Raw genomic sequence first — 22,904 nt, 5'->3', positions numbered from 1 at the left:
TCGAGCAGAAAAGTGTTTTGGGCATCATATCCTCTTTGTCTTTCTTAGCGTTTGTCCCCTTAGGATTCTTGCTTGTACTAACATCCTCCATCTTGTCGCCCTATTACGGGATGGTAAAGTGGCGGACAATTAGACTAGCAGAACCAAGGGAGACAATCCTTAGACTAGAACAAAAGAAGGAAGTCAGCTTAAGGACCCCTTTCAACGCTAAATGATTTGAAGTTACCTTTAGCTGCATCATGTCTACTGTACTGACATTGGAATCGGTTATTCGCCTCATTTTCGAGAAGAAAGTTGTTTTGGGCATCATATCCTCTGTCTTTCTTAGTGTTTGTTCCCTTAGAGTTCTTGCTTGCACTAACATCTACCAACTCGTCGCCTTATTACGAGATGGTAAAGTGGTGGATAATGAATGCAAGAAGAACCAAGGGAGACAATCCTTAGAGAAGAACGAAAGAAGGAAGTCAGCTTCAGGACTCCTTTCAATTCTAAATGATTTGAAATTACTTTTACAAATAGCTGGATCTTCTTTTTCAAATTTAGGATTAGAGTTCGAGAATTTCAAACCCTTTGCAAATCTTGAGGCCCTAGCTCTAGGAGAAAATTGCAGCCCCTATTGAAAATCAGAATTTTATCTTCCACAAATTTCGGCTCCCACAAAATTTGCCAAGCAAGAAGAGTGAAGATTTGCTCTTGCAAAAAAAATCATCCCAGGAAAATACCAATTTGCCCTTGCAAAAATTGTCTAAGGAAGAAGAAATCTGCCCTTGCAAAAATTGTCCAAGGAAGAAGAAATCTGCCCTTGCAAAAATTGTCCAAGGAAGAAGAAAATCTGCTCTTGCAAAATTGCTCACATCATTGAGAGAAAAAATGAAAAGTGAGGAGAAAGAGGAAAGGGGTTTCCTCTTATACCCAACTTGCCACTCCCTCCTAGCTAGCTGACTGGGACCCTGGGAGCAAGAAAAATAATAATTAATGCACAATTATGGCCCCCAATAAAATGCTTAGCTAAATATTAACTTTGTCAAAGATGAAATTTACTTTTTAAAATTGTCAATTAGTTCCAAATTGCAAAAAGAAATTAAATAATGCCTTGGGGGTGTTAAATACTTCCATTTAATGAGGATTTAGTAATTAATATGTCATTAAAATCGGATTTTGGCTAACCAAAAGCCATTTTTCAATATTAAATTACCAATTTCATTAAAGGCTAAAAAGCTTTCAAGGCAATTTTAATTCATTAAAGCCAATATTTTTGCAATTCAACTCAAATCGACTTTGCCAAGCAATTTAAATTTTTAACACAAATAAAATTATTTCTCTAAAGTCTAAAATTGATTTTGCAATTTGCTTTCATCATAACAAAAATTAATTTTCTCACCGAAAAAATTTCAAGATTTTCCAAAAAAAGTTCAAATCTAACAAAATTTCATTTCTTGAAAACTATCCAAATTTACACAATTATATCCAAATTTTCAAAAGAAATCGTGTAAGTACAAATGTTACAATTTTATCTTGCCAAGCATTGCTCTTTTAAAATTTTGTCTAGCCTAAGGATGAAATTGGTTGTTCTGGAAAATTAAGTTGAAAGCGGGTGAAAATAAATTAAGCCTCTCCCCATTGGCCTAAAGGTGTCCAAGGCTCAAAACTCTCAAAAAATCAAAATTGTTGGACAATCCAAAAATTTACCAAGGCGATTAAAAAAAAAAAGGGGTCCCCAAATTTTTGGGGCGATGGTGTGAAAACCTCACAACAACACTTAGAGGAGAGATTGCAGTTTGATAAGATAAAATAAATTTATTAATATCCAACAAGAGACCATGAGGGTCTAAGGGACTTAAAAGCGTACATAGAGACAATCACTAGCAGTGGGAACACTAAACAATGTTCGTGGAAAGAACAAGATAAGAAAGAAAGAGAACAAAAACCAAAGGAAGACAAACCAACTAACTACTCATAGGTGAGAAGTAGTCAAGAACCAAGGCGTACTTCCTTGGGCAAGGGTGAGCTCCGCACCATCTTAAAGAGTAGCTGGAAGTAGGGTGGTGTTGTCAAGTGTACCCCTTGCGAGGTCTTATAGACTTGGTGTGACCCAAAGAGTGGCAAAGGGGCTGCTTTGTTCCTTAGGCCGGGGACCCAAGAGCAAATGAGGTGATGAGCTGGTCAGACGACTACACCGAAGGTAGCTGAAGCTGTAGGATGTGATCGTGGAGTCACAGGACCTCCTGAAGATAAAGTGCAAGACATTGCTGATCTATATATCTAAAGAAAGACAAAAGGGATCTACACTCTTTGTAACAAGCAATAGGACCTCTCTGAAATAGCCTTAGAAAATTTAATGGGAGATCTGAACCTTCTTAGAGAGAGGCAGACTAATAATGCGGAAGAACCTATGCTAGCAATTCTTTTGGCTACCATCCCACTGACCCAACCCAGGTCCCTATTGCTAAAAGAGTCGTTTACCCATATGCATAGATGGATTAGGAAGACAAGGTCATGAAATGGACAGGAGGTCACCTTGGATGGGTGACTTGGGTAGATAGAGGAGGGACTGAGTAACATCTTACTATGTACCTGTTTGTATTAGGATATAGAAATATCTGTATAGTGATGGTGTTTGTGGCGGTTGGACATATAGCTATCTTTCTTTTTATATTAGATATAGAGAAAAATGATCGTCCTGATCATAGTTCTGGTACTTTGTATTGTTTTAGCTTATTAGATGGACTTTTTGATCGTGTACTATTGAAGTCATTATATCTTATACAAAAAATGCTCAGATGCAACAAAAAGGAAGTAAAATGTTAAAAAAAAAAAGGCAATTAGAAGACCTATCTAGAAATCCAATTTGCCTTTGAAATTCACTCAAATTCTGCTTCAAATATTCACTCCTTGGTGCAAAATTATTGCAAACTAAGTGGTAAAATGTTTGGAGGGGTTTTATTTCTTGAGGAGCAAGAGAGCATACCAAAAACATAATAAAAACTGCCATTTTCCAGCAGTAGGCCATTTATTGTCTTGCAAATGAGTTTTTCTCTTGGACTCACCCAATTTTTCCAGATTGTAGTTGGCACAAAAATCCGGGAAGGAAAAAACTCATGATTTTTTTTTGTTGTTTTTGCAATATCTTGAATGGGAGTTCTCCCAAATTTATCTTAGAATAATTTTTCGAATATAAACAGATAAGTTATGCAAAATAAACCAGCTAATGAATCAATATGCTCATTAAAATACTCAATTTTAATACAACTTCAAGTTTGTTATTGTATTATAAACCAGCAATACAACAACACGCATAAATCCAATCTTAAATTAGTATTACAGTCTGATTGGAAATACCAAAAAAGAACTTGTATGCACAATGTGAACTCCGTCTCGAATCCACCACAAGGCTGAATTGGGTTTGTGTTTCATTCACAAGAAGAGCCTAAAGGTGTTTGTCCTCAGGTTCATGAAACAGAAAGCTAAGCTTCCATTTCCTCAAAAGGAAAACTGAAAACAATATCCAAATCCAACCATGCTCAAAATGAACTCCATCTTTTAAAGATCTAGTTTGTGACTCTTCAGCTTCCCTAGCCCTTGTCCTTTTGCCATTTCGTCTCTTATTAACCCCCTTCTTAATATTAAATTGACTTAAAAAATTCTGCTTTAAGTTCTCAATAGTCAATATTAATATAAATTGGGTTGGTCTATTAATTTTTCTATTGTTCTAGGAAAGGGGACATTATAGTTCTCCCCCCTTGAGATTGCTTTCCCTCAAGCAATCATGAGTCCATAAACCAATACCAGGATCCCATATCCATCTACTAGCATCTTTGTGGTTCATACTGTAGCTCTAAAGTTAGGACCTGCCATGTTGTGGTACAAAAAATAAGAATGCAACCCATCCATCACTATGATCCCTAGATCCCATGTCATCCTGAGAGATACTGTTGCAGCTATCCGTTGCGCTACTCTGAGCATAACTATGTCAAGTCTCAAATAGTGAAGCAACTCAACATAGTCCACATAATGCACAGTGTCCATTGCTTTCCCTCAAGTAATCATGAGTCCATAAACCAATACTAGGATCCCATATCCATCTACTAGCATCTCAATGGTCCATACTGGTAACTCTGAAGTCAAGACCTGCCATGTCGTGGTACAAAAAACCTGCCATGTCGTGGTATAGAAAATAAGAATGCAACCCATCTATCACTATGATCCATAGATCCCATGTCATCTTGAGAGATACTGTTGCGGCAACCTCTTGCGGTACTCTAAGCATAACTATGTCAAGTCTCAAATAGTGAAGCAACTCAACTTATTCCACATGACGCATAGTTGCCTTCATGCTAACTCTTGTATTCCTAATTTGTCTATCCATCCGATCTTGGGAATAAATGTGCATCCTCCTACAATCTTCTCTGGAAATCACCCCATTGTTGTAGTCCTATAACCAAATCCCAACACTAGTGCATATACTTGGGTCCCAAATCTTGCAATCAATCTCATTGTAACATCCCCTTCCTCCTAGAATTAGCTAACAACTATTGCATAATTTCAGGACAAATACTATTTCATATTCATGAGCATGAGAACACAATTATAACAGCTATATTACATGTTCATATGGAAGATATTAAAGGTTATAATCAGTTTAACTAAAAAATCTTAACCAATTGAAGGAGAATTCATTCAACAAATATGATGAATATAATTGCCATCGTAACCAACCGTTACTTAATGGAAGAGAGATCTTTTCTACTTATAAAGATGCACTACTTTTCATAAGCACATGAAGACAATTACACAACTACTTTATGTATTTAGATGAAAGAGAACCAACGACTATAACCAAATACCTGGAAATAAAATAACTGATTAAATGATATTAACCATCTAACACATCTTCAACTTGAAATTGGAAATTCATAACAGTAAAATACCTGTTACTAGCAGATATTTGAATGCATATCATATCTCTGTCTAGTGCAAGTCTTGGCATCTAGTGAAGAGGAGAAGCATTGGCAAGGGCTTAATCTCTCAACCACGGACCCTTAAATATCCTCAGACAATCTCTACTGAGAAAGACCCTCCCTATCCTGGGAATAAGGCTTGGCCACTATCCAACCACTGAGCATCCTAGTGCTAAATTGTCAACCCACTGCTTGACTAGACAACAAGACCTATACAATGGACTACCATGAGATGACACAGGTTTTTAAACAAATCACAATTACTTGCTTGAGTTATTGATGGTTCTTTTCTTTTTATCATGCAAGAGTTAACCATAATTCAATGATTCCTATCTCACACCCTTCATCTCGACCATACATGTCTTCCTGGATGATTCATCGGGTGGATGTATGAATAATTATAATTACAACCAATAAATCTGTCCAATTAGCCTTGGCATTATGAAGGAATTCTAAATTTAAAAAGCAATATATGCATAGCTGATCCATCCGTCATTTTGGCATTGGCATTGCAAAAAGATATCTGAAATTTTAAAGCATTCATATGTACAACCAATACATCTACCATTCTGGCATTGGCCATGTAAAAAATAGTTTCTTTCAAATATCTAAGCACTTATTTTTGCAGCCATTACATCCACCATTCTGGCCTGTCATTATACAATGGTATTGAAATGAGAAACATATACAAATCTTGATTTACAAGGTGCATATCTCTTATTGCAGGGAGTATATTTCAAATACCCCTGTATAAGTTGCACAGTCGTTGATTATGATTTTGAAAGAAATTTTCCTTAGATGAGAGATGTTACAGTTCGGTACATTCATACAGTGTGTACATAAGGAGTGAACATCGATTCATTCATATTTGATACAATAGCATTATATGATCTTTCCAACAGCTTCTGCTAAGCCTCACAATTTGTTTGAAACACATATTCACAAGCAAAACAAAGATAATAACATGACCTGATTGTTGGTCGGCTTGCACAGTATGAACACTTGATAAATGCTCAAAATGCCCAACTCCAAAATGCTATAGTTGCAATGATCAGCTATGCACCGTAATATGGAATTATGATTGAAGCAATTCCCGTAGAAAGGTGTACCAAGGCCGTAGGAATATTGAGAAGCAAAAAAGGAGAGCGAGAGAAGGTAGTGTCTCTGTTCCTTGTGGCATGCTTTTCTAAGATGGAAAAAAAAATGTATGCGCTCAATGAACAACTGCACAAAAGACTTAGCCTTCTTGGCTGCATGCTTAGTTACGAGCAAGATTGCAAAGGTGGCAAGAGTTACAAGATACATGGTCATCGGTTCAATGTGGCAATAGTATTAAAGTGACCACTGAAATAATATAAGGCCAATGAAATAATATAGAAATATGGCCGCTTAAGATGAAATAAACTATTGTCAAGAAGTAATAATAATAACATTGGAATAATGCCAAAAGTTGAAATTAATACAAAGGGCCAACGATCTGAAATAATATTAAACCCATTATCATAAAATGGAAATAATAATAAGACATTGACTTAGGAAGGAATGATACTTTTATTCCTTATGTTTTATTATAATGATAGCTTACTTACTAACATAAATTATAGTTGTTCTTAGTTCGCTTAAGCTCAAGTGAATACTTTTATTGTCTTATTAAATCTGTTGACCCAGTTAGCTCATGATAGTCCCTTGGTGTTCCCTTGCTTACCTAGCCGTTTTCCCTTACCCATGGTGGTCAAGACTCATACCTGCTGGCTCAATGGTAGGTGGTGTCCCATGCCCAATTTCTTTTCTAGCAATGCTCCCCCCATTTGCCATGTTACTGCAAGTGAAAATTTATCATGGTAAAAACATATTGCTCATCATTTTACGAAGTCAAGATTATCATAGCATTTGATCATATTAGCCATGTATTTCCAATTCATATATTGTTGTAATTATTAACCAATACTTCATGAGATCATAACAAGTAACCAACACTTCATTTTCACATGAAACCATAATGAATAACTAATTTAACCAACCACTAAATTTCACATGAAGCCTCAACAGCTATAAAGGAACATTTAAAATTGAGCCAAAAATTGGGATGCAACACTCATCCTTGTCATGTAAATTGGTGGGATCTTCTTCGTCAACTTCAAAAGGTGGACTATCAAAAGTCAAATCAGCATCCATCTCAAATAAACAATTGTCAACCAACTGAATGACTTGCATCTCATCTTGACATTCTAATGGTTCCATCAATTTCTTGGGGCAGCTATCCAAATCACAAGTTTGCTGAATGCTATCAATTTCCTTAATTACTTCCTGGAAAAACTCATGCCTTCCTATGATCTCATACTCCCTGAATTGTTTGGTGGAAATAATCTGATTTTCTGCTTCATGAAGAGAAACCCATGTATTATCCAAAGCCGTTTAAGCAATATTAAGCTTCCAATTAAGCTTATTAACCATATCCTCTTTTTCCCTCAATTATTTAACATATATTTTAGCAACCTTTAAGATGTAATCCCTATTTGTAAGTAAACATAAATAATCTGATTTCAAAGACTCAAAGGCTACTTTAACCCTCTTTAGATCAGCTACATAAGAATCTCCCATTCACATTTGCCTCTTACCTATTTGTGCCTTCCTATAAAGGTCCTCAATGGTCCTGTGAGTGTTGTCATAGCATACTAAGGCTGCAACAATCATATCTTCAGTAACTTTCAGCTGCCTTTTCAAAGCACGTTTCTCATTATTGTCATTGTGAATGTCATCATCCTTTAATGCCATCTTTGTTTGATCCTCTAAATCACTATCATGTACATGTAAGTTGCTGATATAAGAAACACATGATTCATCATCTATCTCAAACTCGTTTTTTCATTGATTTGCGTGCAAAGGGAAGGGCGTTGCTAAGTCATTAAACATTTTCTCATGACATGAAGTTTTGTAAGCTTCTTTAGAAACATCCAACATGCTTTCACATTGATTATGATGATCCTTACTAGTACGTTTTTCAATTTCAATCTCTAAATCATCAATGTAGAGTTTTGTATATCCCATATTCTTCAACAATAGTTGTAATCTTCTCCTAAGCAATCCTCCCTTGTACAAAAATGATCTTAATTCTGAAGTTTTAGCGAAGTCATTATCTGAAATGAATTCATTGTAAGCCAATTGTCTTGCATCATCAGCAGAACTGCCTGATGGCTCACCTATTTCCTCTTCCTTGTTTAAAGTAGTGTGGTACTCATTCCCAACTGAACAAATTTGGTCAAACTGACTTGTGGGAACATCTCTCTCAGCCTGTGGTGCATCTTCATCAGAAGACACTTCATTGACAGAGGAAGCTTAACTTCCTGCATCTCTTTCCACTTTTGCTCCATTTCATTTTTGTAATTATTTATGGTTTGTGTTGCCTCTTGTTGATCCATATTCCTTATGAGATCATCATGGACAACTGGCAGATAAACATATCCACTCAAAGTTCCTTTCTGATATCACTAAGAAAACCTTCAAGATCAAAGTTTTCCCTTCATGCTCCACTCCTAATGTTACAATGTGCCAATTTGTCTCAGTTAAGATCATATTCATCAGTGGGAACCATAGTAAAATTTCCAAAGAGCAGCATACCTGACACAAGTGATTGTTTCCATATGAGCTCAAATTCATTAAGTTAGAGTTGTCCAATTGCCTCACAATCTCTAAATATGCCACTCCTGTTTGGTACAGTCTTGGAAGTAGGAAAGGGGTGTCTTCAAACCTACCTGCACACCTTGATCATTGTGCAATCTTTGAAAGAAGACCAGTCCCCCCAGTTATGATTAACTTTCTGTTTTCATCATACTCACGAGGTCTCAGAAACCTCTTGATCTCAAGGGATAATGATTAATCACAAGGGTGACTAAATAATCTGTACAATGTTTTAACAAATAATTCTTTGAAGTATACATAATTGGACTTAGCATATCTGCTATCATACACTGATGCTCACATTTATACAGGTCTTGGTTGATTCACATCACCCCTCTCTACAATTTTAAGTTCTTCTGACCACTTTACAATTTCTTGACTAACATGCAATATCATGGGCACTAGGATAGAGTAATGTTTGAAGTATATACAAGAAGGGTTACTTTTGGCAGTCTTTAATCCTATATCAATCATCCTCGCTGTGTAAGAAGCTTAATCAAATGGTCAAAATGGTCAAGCATTATGACTTTGCACATCAGCCACAATTACCATTGGAACAATAGACATGAATTCAAGGATATTCATATTGAGGACACGACTGTTTACCGTACTAGTAAGAAATCAACAATGCATACAGACAATGAACACGAACACGAACAGCAGAATTATATTCGCATATGCTAGACATACATTATGCTTCATAGTATCAATAATAAAAGATGATTCCTCATTTACAATGATCCCAAACGGGATATAAATACTATCCGCCGAACCTTCCTAGAGGAGTCCGTCGACCACAAACATTATGTCCGCTACAAACTATTTACCCGTCGGCTACAAAATACAAAACACTGATGACAATCATTCCGTCGGCTACAAAAACATCGCCGGGACCATCCAGTCGGCTGACACCATCCCCCCCAAAAAGAAAAGTCGTCTCCAGACAACAATTACAAAATATCTGAAACAAATTAACAAACAAAATACATTAACAGAGTGACTACAACAAAAAAATCTGCTTCTATCATATTACTTCCACATTCATCCCGTTACATCTGTAGCCTTTGCTAACACAATACTGTCTCCTCAAGCTGACCTTGATAGCCACCTGTGCTGCTTTCTCTGCTTCCAACACTGGGTCCACTGAGCTAAGTGTCGCTGCACTGCCTCCAACTGGATGATTAGCTCCTCCCGAGCTCTCTACGCATCCACCAAGACAGCCTCCCGGCCAACACCTACTCCTAGTGCCTCTGGTACACAGAAAGTCCATGCCTGTAGCAACTTCAACTCTTCTCAACTGGTTAGACTCCCACGAATGATATCCACAACGACTGGGGGTCCAGGGGGCAACGCCCCCGGTGGGGTCGAGGGGCAGCGCCCCTGCGGGGTCCTGGGGCAGCGCCAAGACCAAATTAGCACTCCGCAACCCACACAGAAATGCACGGAACACACCATTTCTGTCATTTTCTACCGATTCTACACTCTTCCTGGCAACCACTGATGTTTCCCTTTCCCTTTGGCATCATCCGTTACTCATTTCAAACAAGTTAAATTTGTCGTCGTTTTTTGTTTTTTTTGTTTTTTACTCCACTTTTGACTGCTTCCATCTATCTTCTCATGCGGCTTCCAGGCTTGCCCACACCTCTTTCTTCCTATATTCCAATCCTCTGACGCCTCCAACTAAATTTTTTTCAGTCCTCCACACACCTTTCTCATTCCCGACACTTCGAATCTCCTGCTCGAACACACACTCCCAGGCTCGCAGAGCAACTCCCGCGGACAAGTGCCGGAAGACTGTTCTCTATGAGTGAACCTTTGATTTGAACACCATGCTTCCAGCCATAGGATGCATCGCATACATGCTGGCCAATGCGCCAAGAGTTTTGTTAGACTATAACCAGCTTCGTCATGGCGCCAAGAAAAGTTGAGAAAGATTGGGAGCAAAGTGACGGAAAAAGCTTGATTATACTGCTTTAAAACAACCTCGCGGGTTGCTTCCGCGGACAACTTGGAGAGAAAGAACCTCGCGGACAGAAGAGAATCACTGCGTGAAGGCCGCCGAGCAATCCCTCGCGGAGATATGCCCGTGGGCCATCTCCCGCGGAGATATACCTGCGGGCCATCTCTCGCGGAGAGTTACCCGCGAGATAGTCTCCCACGGTCATGTGCCCGCGGGCCAGCTCCCGTGGAGAGTTGCCCGCAGAACAATCTCTCGCGGAGAGTTGCCCGCGAGACAGTCTCCCGCGGACATGTGCCCAGCTCCCACAGAGAGTTACCTGCAGGCCTACTCAACTTCAAATTTTTTTTTTTTTCCAAAAATAAAAATACAGAGGTACCTCAATTTCGCCTTCATCCGTTGCCATTCTGCAACGACGACGGAGTCAGTTGGCCATCTTGTGACAACGACGGAGGCTTCCTGGTACCATATATTTGCAATTTAAATCCGTTGACTATCGGAGGCACCTCTTGCTCGTCCAATGTCTCCAATTTTATCACCCGATTGTCGCTGACCTCTTGGGTCTAATATGGTCCAACCCATCTTGCCTTAAACCTTTCCTGTTTGATTTCATCCTGACCGTCGTACTTGAGTACCAATTGCCCCAGCTGAAACCTACTGAGTTTGTCATGCCACACCTTATGTCTGTTCTGTGTTACCTCCATCGCCCACTGTGCCTACGATTGTCGCGCATCTAGCTTATTTCCTTGTTGTTGGTACCCTTCAAGTAATTTTATGGTGCGATGCGTTCTTTTCCTCCTGTGTGGTCTGTTCACCGTGTACCGAATGGTGGGATCTTTCTTTTTTCTAGGTCTGTATTGTATGTCCTTCCCTTCTTCAGCCGTAACCTCTTTTGCGTCATCTGCTTCTCTATATTCCTCCACACTCATTTTTTTCCTTTTTCTCACCTTCGTCGACCCTTAGCATATTACAACTCGGAAAGAGTTCGTAGTCTTCTATTTGCCAATGGTAAAGGCCATTCATCGAGTCCAGGGCGTCGTCATTCGATCCTCCGTCTAGTCTCAATATTCCTTCTTCGTCCGGTTCCATTCTCCTCTTTCCTTCGTCGTCATTTCTTTCGTCATCACTATCGCCTTCACCTTCTGAGTCTGACGATGCTGCCTCCTCACCTACCGTTTGTGTGTGCAGGTCAATTATGAATTTTTTGCCTCCGCGCTTCATTGATAGGGTATTTTGTTTCCAATCATGTTTTACTTTTGCTTGCACCAACCAATCCCATCTCAGAATAGCATCATATCCTTTTCTTTTCAATGGAATGACTACGAAATCCAATAAAAATGGTTGCGTACCAATGGTAACCGGTTGCGCCCTCAAGGTTCCTAACGGTTTGATCCCGTGCTGGTCCGCCGTGAGCAACTGGAATGTAGGTGGCCACAGTGTTGGCTTTCCCAACTTCTTCCAAGTATCCTTCGGCAACACATTCATGCCGGACCCTCTGTCTTCGACAATTGTGTTTGTCAGAACATTTTCCAAAATCCCCATCTCGACGACCGCCGGATGCCGTCCGGATGTGAGTGCCAGCAGCATTGGGTCTGTTGTCATCACTTCCCTAGTGTTCCTTCCTATGTCCTCCGGTGCTTTCGAAAACGGTGTATGATTCAGAATGGCTGTCCGTAACTGGGGCATTGTGAGAAGGTCACTTATCTTGACCGGTATCTCCGTTTGTAAGATTTGTTGTACAATGTTTTGTTCTGCGAAGTTCCTTGCCAAGGTGCCGGTGATGTCCTTCAACTGAGATATCCCCGCTGACGATGCCTTTGCAATTTACACCTGCGCTTCCCCCAATTTCCTCTTTTCCTCCGCTTGCCTCTGTGTAATTGTCAGAACCTCCTCTACATCCGTGCCGACAGTGATCAAGTTTACTCCAGACTTTGGACACTTGGAATTTTCGTGATCGCCGGGTCCGCATCATCTGCATAATAATTTTGGTGTGTTTGCCGTTGTACAATCCTGCACAAAATGACCCCACAAATTACATGCTCGGCATTGAACGATCGACCGTCCGTTTGCATCATACTGAGTTCGACTTCGGCTCCCATTATTATTGTTATTATTTGTATTGTTGTTATTTTGCCCTCTGCTATTATTCCTGTATCCTTTGGATGTAGCATCGGCCATATTCATGTTTCCGCTACTACCCGACGGGGAAGCCTCCTGTGTGAGAAGCACCTGCGGAGATCCTCTTGTCCTCATGTTAAAGGGGCACTCTTTTGTTGAATGGCCCATGATCTGACAAATGTCACAAAATTGGTTCTTTGGACACGATCCTTTAGTATGACCATCGGTCTTACACTCCGTGCACCACAGTTCACTGCCTTTTGGCTCCTTCTGCATGTTTTTAAACTCCATCATGCGAACCATATCTTTTTGTAGGGCACGAATTTTTTTGCTGCTCCCTTCGCCGTCGCTGCTATCATCTCCGGCAGGCTCGTCATCATCAGAATCAGAGGAGCAAGTTTTCTTCTTCTTTGTCTTCTCCTCACTTTCAAGGTCCAGTGCTCTGTTATATGCATCCGCATATGACGACGGTGGCACAATTTTCATTTTCCTCCACAACTTCGAGTGTAGGCCATCCACGAACCATCTTTTCAGCAATCCGTCCACTGGCTTGCTTTCCATTTTGTTTATTAAGTCTTTTAATCTCTTGGCATAGACGCGGATAGTTTCGTGCTTCCACTGTTTGGTATTGAAAATCTCTGCTACGATTTCATTATCATCCCGCAAGAGTTTAAATTCCACTAGGAACTCCTCTTTAATGTTATCATAGCTATTTAGCTTTTGTGTATCCGTATCCAAAAACCAATCAATCACCACACCCCGTAGGGTTGCCAAAAATTGCCTGACCCATTCATTGGCATCTGTGATTCCATTTGCCTGCCAAATCGTCTCACATGCCTTACAATGTCGGATGGGGTCGGCTGTACCATCGCCTTCAAACTTCGGCAGCTTTTCTTTGGGTCCCGCCATCACAACTGAATTTGGTTGAGGCGTTATTGGGTCCTGCAACATTGGCACTGTTTACTCCAACACCAGAGGTCTGCACTCCCACACCGGCAGTCTGCACTCCCACACCGGAGGTCTGAACTCCCACACCGGAGGTCTGCACTCTGACACCGGCGGTCTAAACTCCTACACCGGAGGTCTGCACTCCCACATTGGAGGTCTAAACTCCCACATCGGAGGTCTCCACTCCCACACCGGCGGTCTGAACTCCTACACTGGAGGTCTGCACTCCCACACTGACGGTCTGAACTCCCACACCGGAGGTCTCAACAGCTGTGAACCTTGGTGAAGAAGAAGGATCTTCTGAAGTTGTCTCCCGTGGAAGTGTATCCCGGAGGAAGAGGTCACTCCACGCTCGTGCTCCCTGAGCACTCCGAGCCGTGCGAGTTGATGCTCTTCCGTCTGAATTCTCTTCCCTCGGCGAACACAATTTCAAGAACACCTCCTGTGCTTCTTCCACCAACTCCACCCGCTGTCGAGTCTCCTCCAACAATTCCTCCGCGCTTCGGTTTCCTTTAGCAATCTTCTGGAATCTCCTCCGGCGCTCTGCCTGCTGTGCCAGAATTAAATTAGCTTGAGTTGCACGAATCTCATCTTTATCCTTCACCGTGTTCTTATTTTTATTCAAGAGATTCGGCATTTAATTTCCATCCGCTTGCCTGCGTACCAGGTCCATCGGGAAACGGCGCCAAATGTTTACCGTACTGGTAAGAAATCAACAATGCATACAGACAATGAACAGGAACACGAACAATAGAATTATATTCGCATATGCCAGACATACATTATGCTTCATAGTATCAGTAATAAAAGATGATTCCTCATTTACAATGATCCTAGATGGGATATAAATACTATCCGCCGAACCTTCCCGGAGGAGTCCGTCGGCCACAAACATTATGTCTGCTACAAACTATTTACCCGTCGGCTACAAAATACAAAACACCGACGACAATCATTCCGTCGGCTACAGAAACACCACCGGGACCATCTAGTCCGCTGACAACGACTAGTTGAATAAATGGTGCATTGAAGATATTTCTTAAATAGTTCTCTACATGAAATGAAGGCTTTCAGCCACAATTACCATTGTAACAATAGACATGAATTCAAGGGCATTCATATCGAAGACACGACCAGTTGAATAAATGGTGCATTGAAGATATTTCTTAAATAGTTCTCTACATGAAACAAAGGCTTTTCATTATCCTCAAATTTGACAAGATCATTTCCATTCACCCTAGCTCTGTTTATGGGCAATGTCTACCTTTTTTTATAAGTGTTATCCATCTTGGTGTATTCATTCATGATCTCCTCATGGTTTATCTCACGATCTCCTCGAGGTTCATCCAAGTCAAAGGTAAAAGTGGTTTACCCTAAACATTGGAAATTACTCTAGTTGCCGGATTATAGTGTTTTGCCAAGAGTTGTAGCAAGTCGACATTCATGAAAACATTTGGAACTACCAATTTCCCTAAGTTGAACTTCCAGGGATTGAATATTGGACCATGTCCCTCTCTCTTATATTGGAATATGAACATATCATATCCCCTAACTAGTGTCTAGATATCCCCTTCATCTTTTTATTTATCCTCTAATCTGTTATCATCTGGTTTTAATTGGACACGTCTCCTAGACCTAGGTCCTAAACTAGGCAATTAGACAAGGATATCTTGGTTTGCCTTTCTCTTATTTGGTCCCTTAACTTCTAGTTCTTGTTTTCTTGTGTCTTGTTTATGTCTCTTGGCTGTTCTTTGGGGCTTTTCTCTATTGTTTTTTATTCTATATGCAGGGACAATATTTGAAACCCTAATGCAAAAATCTATCCAGAATAATTATGATTTTCAGAGTGAGCCAGTATGCTACTTTTTGGACAATAAATCTTGGAACAATCTTAGTGCTCACCAATTCAACAACTTTGCCTCTGTTCCTCTATAATTATGATTCTCAGAATGTGTATAAATTCTGTGATTCTCTTAATTTGATTGATTTATTTATATAAAGTTCCCCCATGCAGCCATTAATGTCTATACTGATCATTAGTTCTTTTGAAATTTCAAATGTTGTGTTGATTTGATACTTTTCATCGATGGAACTAGTTAAATCTCATTCTGATTTGTTTTCCTTGGATTGACGCCATTTTTGTTTATAAATCTCATTTGATCGCTGAGACCTCTAAAATGTCCTTCCGATTTCATATTTCCCTTCAATTGAATTCTCACTGCTAGTGAATGGATCAACATGACTACTTAATAGTCTCATTGAAAGCATTAGTCCCTCATAGATTGTTTCTTCCCATTTTTATCTCGAAAATTTGAGAGAAAGAAACAAGACACTCCCTTGTTGATTTGTATCGATGTGACTCATGCCTTCAGAGGCACCAAATCGATTTTCTTCTGAAACAACTTATTTCCCCGATGTGTCTTGAAGCTCACATGTTATCGATAACCTTTGGAGAAAGGTATCGAAAGCCCTTCTGATGCCATCCCAGTCCTTGTTATTATCTATATGACTTGTTTGCTGGGAAGTGAAAGAGGACTCTTAATATCAACAATTTGTTAGATATATCTTGCCCCTATCTCACCTTCACACACTTTCGGATGCTCATTCAAAATTCTCTCCAACGATGTCAATGTTGTCGCCTTTATCGGTCTGACTCTAGTTAGAGAGACTCGAGGGACACTACTTTGATGATAGTAGTCTTGCCAAGGAAGTCAAAATTTGTTAATTGGGGAGACCAAATGTTCTTAGCATCAATGCAATTTTATACATTATCAAAGTCTCAATCGACATTACATACTAGCACATTCTTCTATATGCCTATCGATGTAACTCATGTGATCTGTGCAATATACTATTGCCCCCTCGATACATAAGGTCTTGCTGATGCTAATTTTCACTATTCACTGGATTTGAGAGGCTTAACACTAATTTTCCCAATGTCAATGAGATAATTTACAACTTTTGTGATCATAAAGACTCCTCTAAAGTCTTGTTGATATGTTTGCAATGACAAGATAGCTTTCTTCATCAGAGTGTCTTGTGACATCAAAGTGACATAAGACAATCCCCCTTGGTCTCCTTGATGAAGTTTTGGTCAGAAAGATATGGCCAAAGTCTCCTTGATATGGCCAAAGTCTACCTTAATATAAAATTATATCAGTGGAACAAATTTTGTTATCAGGGAGAAGTCTCATTAGTTTCATCAATGAGTCATTTACTCAACCTGAACACTTATTGAAGAGACACAAAAAGTCACTTTGCCCTATGGCATCCCTTTGTCGACTGTCTTGTTTTGTTGGTCAAAGAATTATCTTGCCCCCGCAATGAATATCATCTATAGGGATTGGTTTGATCCTTGAATTTTCTTTCAAATACATTATATCTACTCGACATAATCATTCTTTATATGAAGGGTTTCTTTATTGTATAGTCTTCAATAAAGTCCTTTTGATGAGATTTTACCTTTAGTTTTTTAGAATCTTGTAGATTTCTCTTTTTTTGCCATGACTCATGTTATTGACAACTCATGAGAAAAGCCTTCTCGATTTCATATGTCACACTGATGAGCCTTCTAAATGAGTTTTTTTTGTTTATTCTCTTTTCTCTATTGGGTAAATTTTGAGGCAATTCCTCAGATCCAAATCTCTTGGTTTCATCTATATCAAAGTGACTTGCATATAGTTTTGATGAACTAATTTCTCCTCTTGATGTGTTTTCATCTTTGTGGCGCAGTGTGATTTTATTGGCGTGACCTTTTATTGCTCTGCCAGATATGTCATGTTTGTTTGATGAAGTTGCCTTTGCATTTAAAACCTTCCTATCAGAGAGACTTTATGAAGTCTTGCCAATATGGTTCATGATGCATTTTACTCTTTTGTAACATTAACTTATGGTATACTTAGTGCTTCTTAGTACCAAAGTAGGTACAATTAGGCAGAAGGCTACATGATAACGGGTATATGATCAAACTTTTGAGAAATGGAGGAAGTTAGTAGGTAAATTATAAATATCTACGTGAAAATTTGTATGATTTGAAAGGTAGGAGCTCCTTATCTTATGTGGTGCTAACACCCCCTTGGCGAATCTTAATTCTTTTACCCTGCATGATAATATACCCCACAGTGTATCCTTACGTTTTTGTCAATTTATTCAAAACACCTACATTAAGAGATCACACACAAGACCATGTGAAAGGTATGTGCAAAATTTCTTAAAAGCACAATAAACCTTAGGTTATTGGCCCTTGTCATAATCTTCACTTAGTAGTGTATTCTTTAGAATAATAAAATGTGTTATGATATGCTACATACATGTTAAATTCCTAATCTGAGGACATCTAGGATAATTAGGTTCAATGACAAACACTCCAAATGCAACAAATTGTTTGTGTAACTAGGAAGATTAAGTGCGAAGGCACTATTTCCTAATGCAGCAAAGTATTTGTGTAATCAGATACAAATTATTATGAAATGATTGATGAACCATACTAAGTAATCTAGTAACAATACTAGTCACTGACGCACGGTTGTGTTTCAACTGGCAGCCCCAGTTTTCAACAGCAAGAAGTTTCTAGGAATACCTCTTGATCCTTATTTGAATAATTATGGTTTTGTTTTCAGAATTCAAAGCTTAAGCAAAGAAAATGGTCAAAGTTACAGTTATGGTTGTAAAACGTAAATGTAGTTTTCTAGGCTACTTTCAATTGAAACATCAAATTTGTGTTTAAGATTTATGCGATCATTTTCACAGAGAAATTGTCTTTTGAGTCTACCCACGACCAGTAAGTTATGCAACTCTACCCATCTCCAGATGTCTACGACATTACCATTAGACCAACAATCTGTGAAATGTAAAGATCAAACATGAAAAACATACATAGGAGCTTAGTAAGATTAAAAGTTGACAAGAGAATTTCAAGCTATGAGAAAGTGATTCATTCCTCCCTTTTGTCCAAGTCGCAAGGATTTGAAGATACATTTGTAATTTCAATGACAATAATTCAACTTACAGGATTCAAAGATCAGTTTGGCTCCATTTAAACTCATAATGCCAGAATTGAAGCTATAATATTTGAGCTGCGCACCGAAAATTAAACATGTTGTATATGTGAATGAGATTGTTTCCATTTAGTTCTATATTTACCCTATGATCCAATTCCATCATTCAATGGAGATTGTTCCCTGTAATATCAGCGTATGCATGATAACATAGTATTCCCATTTTGTGCATTTTGCAGGAGTTGCACCTTCCTATTGAATGGATCCGTGTTAAGTGATCCACCTAGGAGATCCTGCATTAAAGGTTTATCTAATTTGATATCCACACTAACTACCAAATTTCTCATGGACTTAATTAACAACTTTCTGATGAATTATCCAAGCTCTAGTGCTGTAGCAAGAGAGCATTCAAGATATCTTCAGGCAGTCATGCTAGGAAATTCACATGTACTAATGCAAGGAGAAAGTGCAGTTTTAACTGCTTAAGGCTGTCATGATTTGTCAAAATGTGAGACCAAGCATATCAAGTTATACTTTATTAAGATACTTAATTGCGTCTTACCTTTCATTAGCTTTTCTCTTTTGGTTCTTTCAAATCTCATCTTTTCTCTTGCCGGTTTGTGTCATGCAAATTATGGTCTCAATTGTCATTCTGTTGTTTACTTTTTGTGCTGATAATATAACGGGTTGTCCTTACACTGTCATATTATATACTAAAGAAGGGATTGACTTCTTGTTTTTGGTGAATGTCACCTTGCCACCACATCACCTGCTACTGTTTATTTCAAAGACTGACCACTTTATTTACAGTGTTGCAGCCCCACCCCTGGCTCCATGTTATAATAATCTTTAATCAAACATTGTGCCTACTTCCTAGTATTTTTGCAGGAATGACTAGGCATGCCCTTTTTAAGTTAATTTATCTCACGTAAAATGTTCCTGGACATATTGTTTTGAAATTCTCCAATTTTTGTTGTATCTCAAGAAATATTTTTTTAAAGGATATTGTTGGATGTGATATTAGGTATCACAGCATTGTTTGTTCTTCTCTGATACAAGAATGAGTCATATTGAGATCTGTGGTTGAGACTCCATTCTATGCTTATAAAGATAAGGAAATTATTAGGTAGTTGTAACACTGTGCATATTGATTAATACACATTTTGACACTGGAGTTTGAGGTACAGAGTGCAAGTTTCCCTGAAGTATTGATATGTAATCACTTGCTATTTTACATAAACTACATGATCTATGGCCTGGCTTTTATTAAATTTGCAGTTTATCAATCACTTCCTTAATAGTGTTGCATGTTTGTGCTTGCTAAAGGGTGTTTGCTTGTAAACTAAATTATATATACAGTCTTATTATTTATCTTTCTAAACTTGTCATCTCATCACCCACTTGTGTTGACTTCCTGCAATGTAGGGGCATTGGTTACCCTGATTTATGGCCATCTGCTGATTGTAGAGAGCCTCTTGATGTTAGTAAGAACTTTACATTTGAAGTGATTGCAAGCATACTTGCTGGTAATTTTCCTCTTTCCATTTAGCTACTTTTCAGTGCTATCTTTCCTTTTTGTCTGTTATCATTTTAATGCCAACTTCTGAACATAAAATGTGTGTTCTCCAAGCTGAAGCAAATTTTCTTAGATTCCATTTCAGTAGAGAAGAAGAAGATTAACCTCCTTTAATATCTTTGGTGAAGCTTTTTCAGTGATTCCACTTCTTCAACAGTGCTAAAACAGGTGCATAGGAATTTTTGAAAGACATGTAGACCTCTGCCATCTCCAATTTGTGCCCAACAGCAAGGATAGAGATTTTGTTTCAGAGATGAAAGGACCTAGTTATAGATGAGAAGAAGATTAAAGAAGGATTCAAGAGAAATTTGAGAATTTGTTATAAGATCTGAAACCTACCTAGAGGAGCAGTTTACAAATGGTAAAGAAATTTGTTTGGGTGTCTTAAAATCCTCCACATAGTATAATATGTTCTCCATAGCACTAATCCATAGGAGATGAGGAACTACACTTGGGCAAAAATCTTCCACAGGACTTAATTAGCCAACATAAGTGCTATTTCATCTTAATTAAGGAATCCGCCTCCGACTTCCTAATTCTCTTAAAGTGGTTGTATGTGCTTATAAATGTGGAATTCATGGAATTGTTTCAGATTTGTGAAGTCCATTACAGAGAAAGGAATGCATCCATTTGAGCTGGCTCTAGCTTTGCGAAGAAAAATATTAAGTTCCTCCACCAACAGCAATGTGTGCCCACTAGTGCCAAAATGGGAGATGGAAGGACTTTCTTGCAAGTGCAAAAATCCCCAACATTGTCTAATTTGCACTCAACAACACAAATTTCCAAGGAAAAGGAATTGCACTCAAATACAATGAAATTGTCCCCAATTACCAAATGCGTTTTGGAACGTTATTTCTTCCAAAGTACGAAATTGCACAAATGGAAAAATCATCACAAGGCTTTGTTTGTGCCTGTGAGTGCAAAAATACAATCGTTGAGGAATTCTCCCAAGGTTAAATGTCCTTTTCTATGGTCAATATGCGCTTATTAGCACAAATATACACATGAATGATTAAAATGTCCTTCACTATGGCGATTTACATAAAGAGGAATCAAATGATGTTTGAAATATTAAAACCCTTTTCCATGATTAGTTCACACCCAAGGGAGAAAATCCACAAGAAAAGGATTGATTAAGAATGTTAAATTCTTTTATGAACCACACCTAAGGTAATATTTTTGAAAAAGGAATTGACACTTCATGAAGTGAAAAAAATACTAACTCCTTAACTATGGCACATTTGTGCCCGAGACCACAAAAGGGCGAAGGATTAAAAATACGTTGGGATATCGAAGTCTGTTCTAAGTTAGAGAATTATTTGCGACCATCTAATGGATTTGAAATTTAAGAAAATTAGATATGGCCTAAAGTATTAGATTTATTTGCCTAGATTTTAAAATTCAAAATGCCTCCAATAACGCCCAATGGAGAAAAGGTTGGAAACAATGGATTTTAAAAAAAAATTGTTAAAAGAGAACTCAAAAAGAAAATTCCAAGTCGAGATCGAGATAAATGTTGGAATTGTTTGGAAATAATAATTAAATATTGTAAATTTTTTATGTCCAATATTTAATTGATAAAACATTTGAAATTGCCAGAATATTTAAAACCCAACCCATTCGAGCACGTGCCCATGGATGAAGCTTGAAGAAGTTAAACGCTCAAAATAGTATCTTCTAAGAACAATAGAAACTTTAAATTAAGTGGCGGCCTTTTAAGAGAATATCTCTTGGAACGACAACATGGAAGAAAATTTAATGCAATTTCCTAAATATCACCAAATTAGTAGGTTCAGGACCACATTTCTATTTAAGAGATGAATTCTAATTTCATTTTGACATCAAAGTTATTCAATAGAAGATTTTGGAGAATTTGCGAAGGTGCAAATTTTGAGAGGAAAGATTGTTTGATAGAGAAAATCCCTTTCTAGAGAGATACAAACTTACGAAGAGTTTGAAGAATTAAAGGAAGAGGTTATGAATTTTGTGAGAAGTAGTTCTATTGTAAGTTGGAAAAAAAAGGGAAGAGGCATAAATTTATGAGGAGAGAAAATATTTTTCTTGAGAGAGAAGTTCTATAGTATATTTTCAACTTTTCTTCTCCAAAGTTAGGATTTGTTCCATAAGTGAAGAAATCTAATCTGCTTTATATTCCTTGCATGTTCTTATGTTTGTTATTTTGTTTAATAGAAAGGACAATGGTAGAAACCAGAGGATCAAGTTTGTCCAAATTGGCATTGATCAAGAATAAACAAAGGGGATTTTATCCAAAGTCAGATTGTGGTGAAGTGGAAAGATTTTGGTGCCACAAACATGGGTGGCCTCAACATGAGTTAATTCAATAGAAGAATGTTTGGCTACAAGACCCATGTTCCTACATACCTTGCCAACCAAAAAGCTAGGAGTGAGATCGTAGTAGAAGATGTATTTCTTTTGGCCATCCAAGATGCAATATGGATTGTGGAGTGTGTGAGACATTATAATTTAGAGGATAGAACAATTTAATACCTAGATGGAAAGTTGTTAGTAGATCTCTCCTTCAACAATTTTAGAAGCCTTTGGAACCCCAACATACAAGTCAATGGTGTTGAAGTTGAAAGAACAAGCTCTTAGGGTTGACATTGGTGGGGCTAACATTGTAAAGGAGTGGTCAACTTAAAATAGTTGTGGAA

General features: G+C 38.3%; 1 protein-coding gene across 1 annotated transcript in view; it reads left to right on the top strand.

Annotated features, from left to right (window-relative positions):
- The window catches only part of HEXO1 (beta-hexosaminidase 1), a 163,773-nt gene that overhangs the window by 39,978 nt on the left and 100,891 nt on the right, over positions 1-22,904 (top strand). Inside the window, exon 10 of the mRNA XM_089789825.1 lies at positions 20,082-20,182. Within this exon, the coding sequence (XP_089645951.1) occupies positions 20,082-20,182 (101 nt within the window). The remainder of the gene's footprint in view (positions 1-20,081; positions 20,183-22,904) is intronic.

The sequence above is a fragment of the Cupressus sempervirens genome, chromosome 1, assembly GCF_028749045.1.
Source record: "Cupressus sempervirens isolate cs-2001-9-10 chromosome 1, ASM2874904v1, whole genome shotgun sequence".
Lineage (NCBI taxonomy): Eukaryota > Viridiplantae > Streptophyta > Pinopsida > Cupressales > Cupressaceae > Cupressus > Cupressus sempervirens.
Note: the sequence above shows the minus strand (reverse complement) of the source record. Positions and strands in the feature narration are given on the sequence as shown.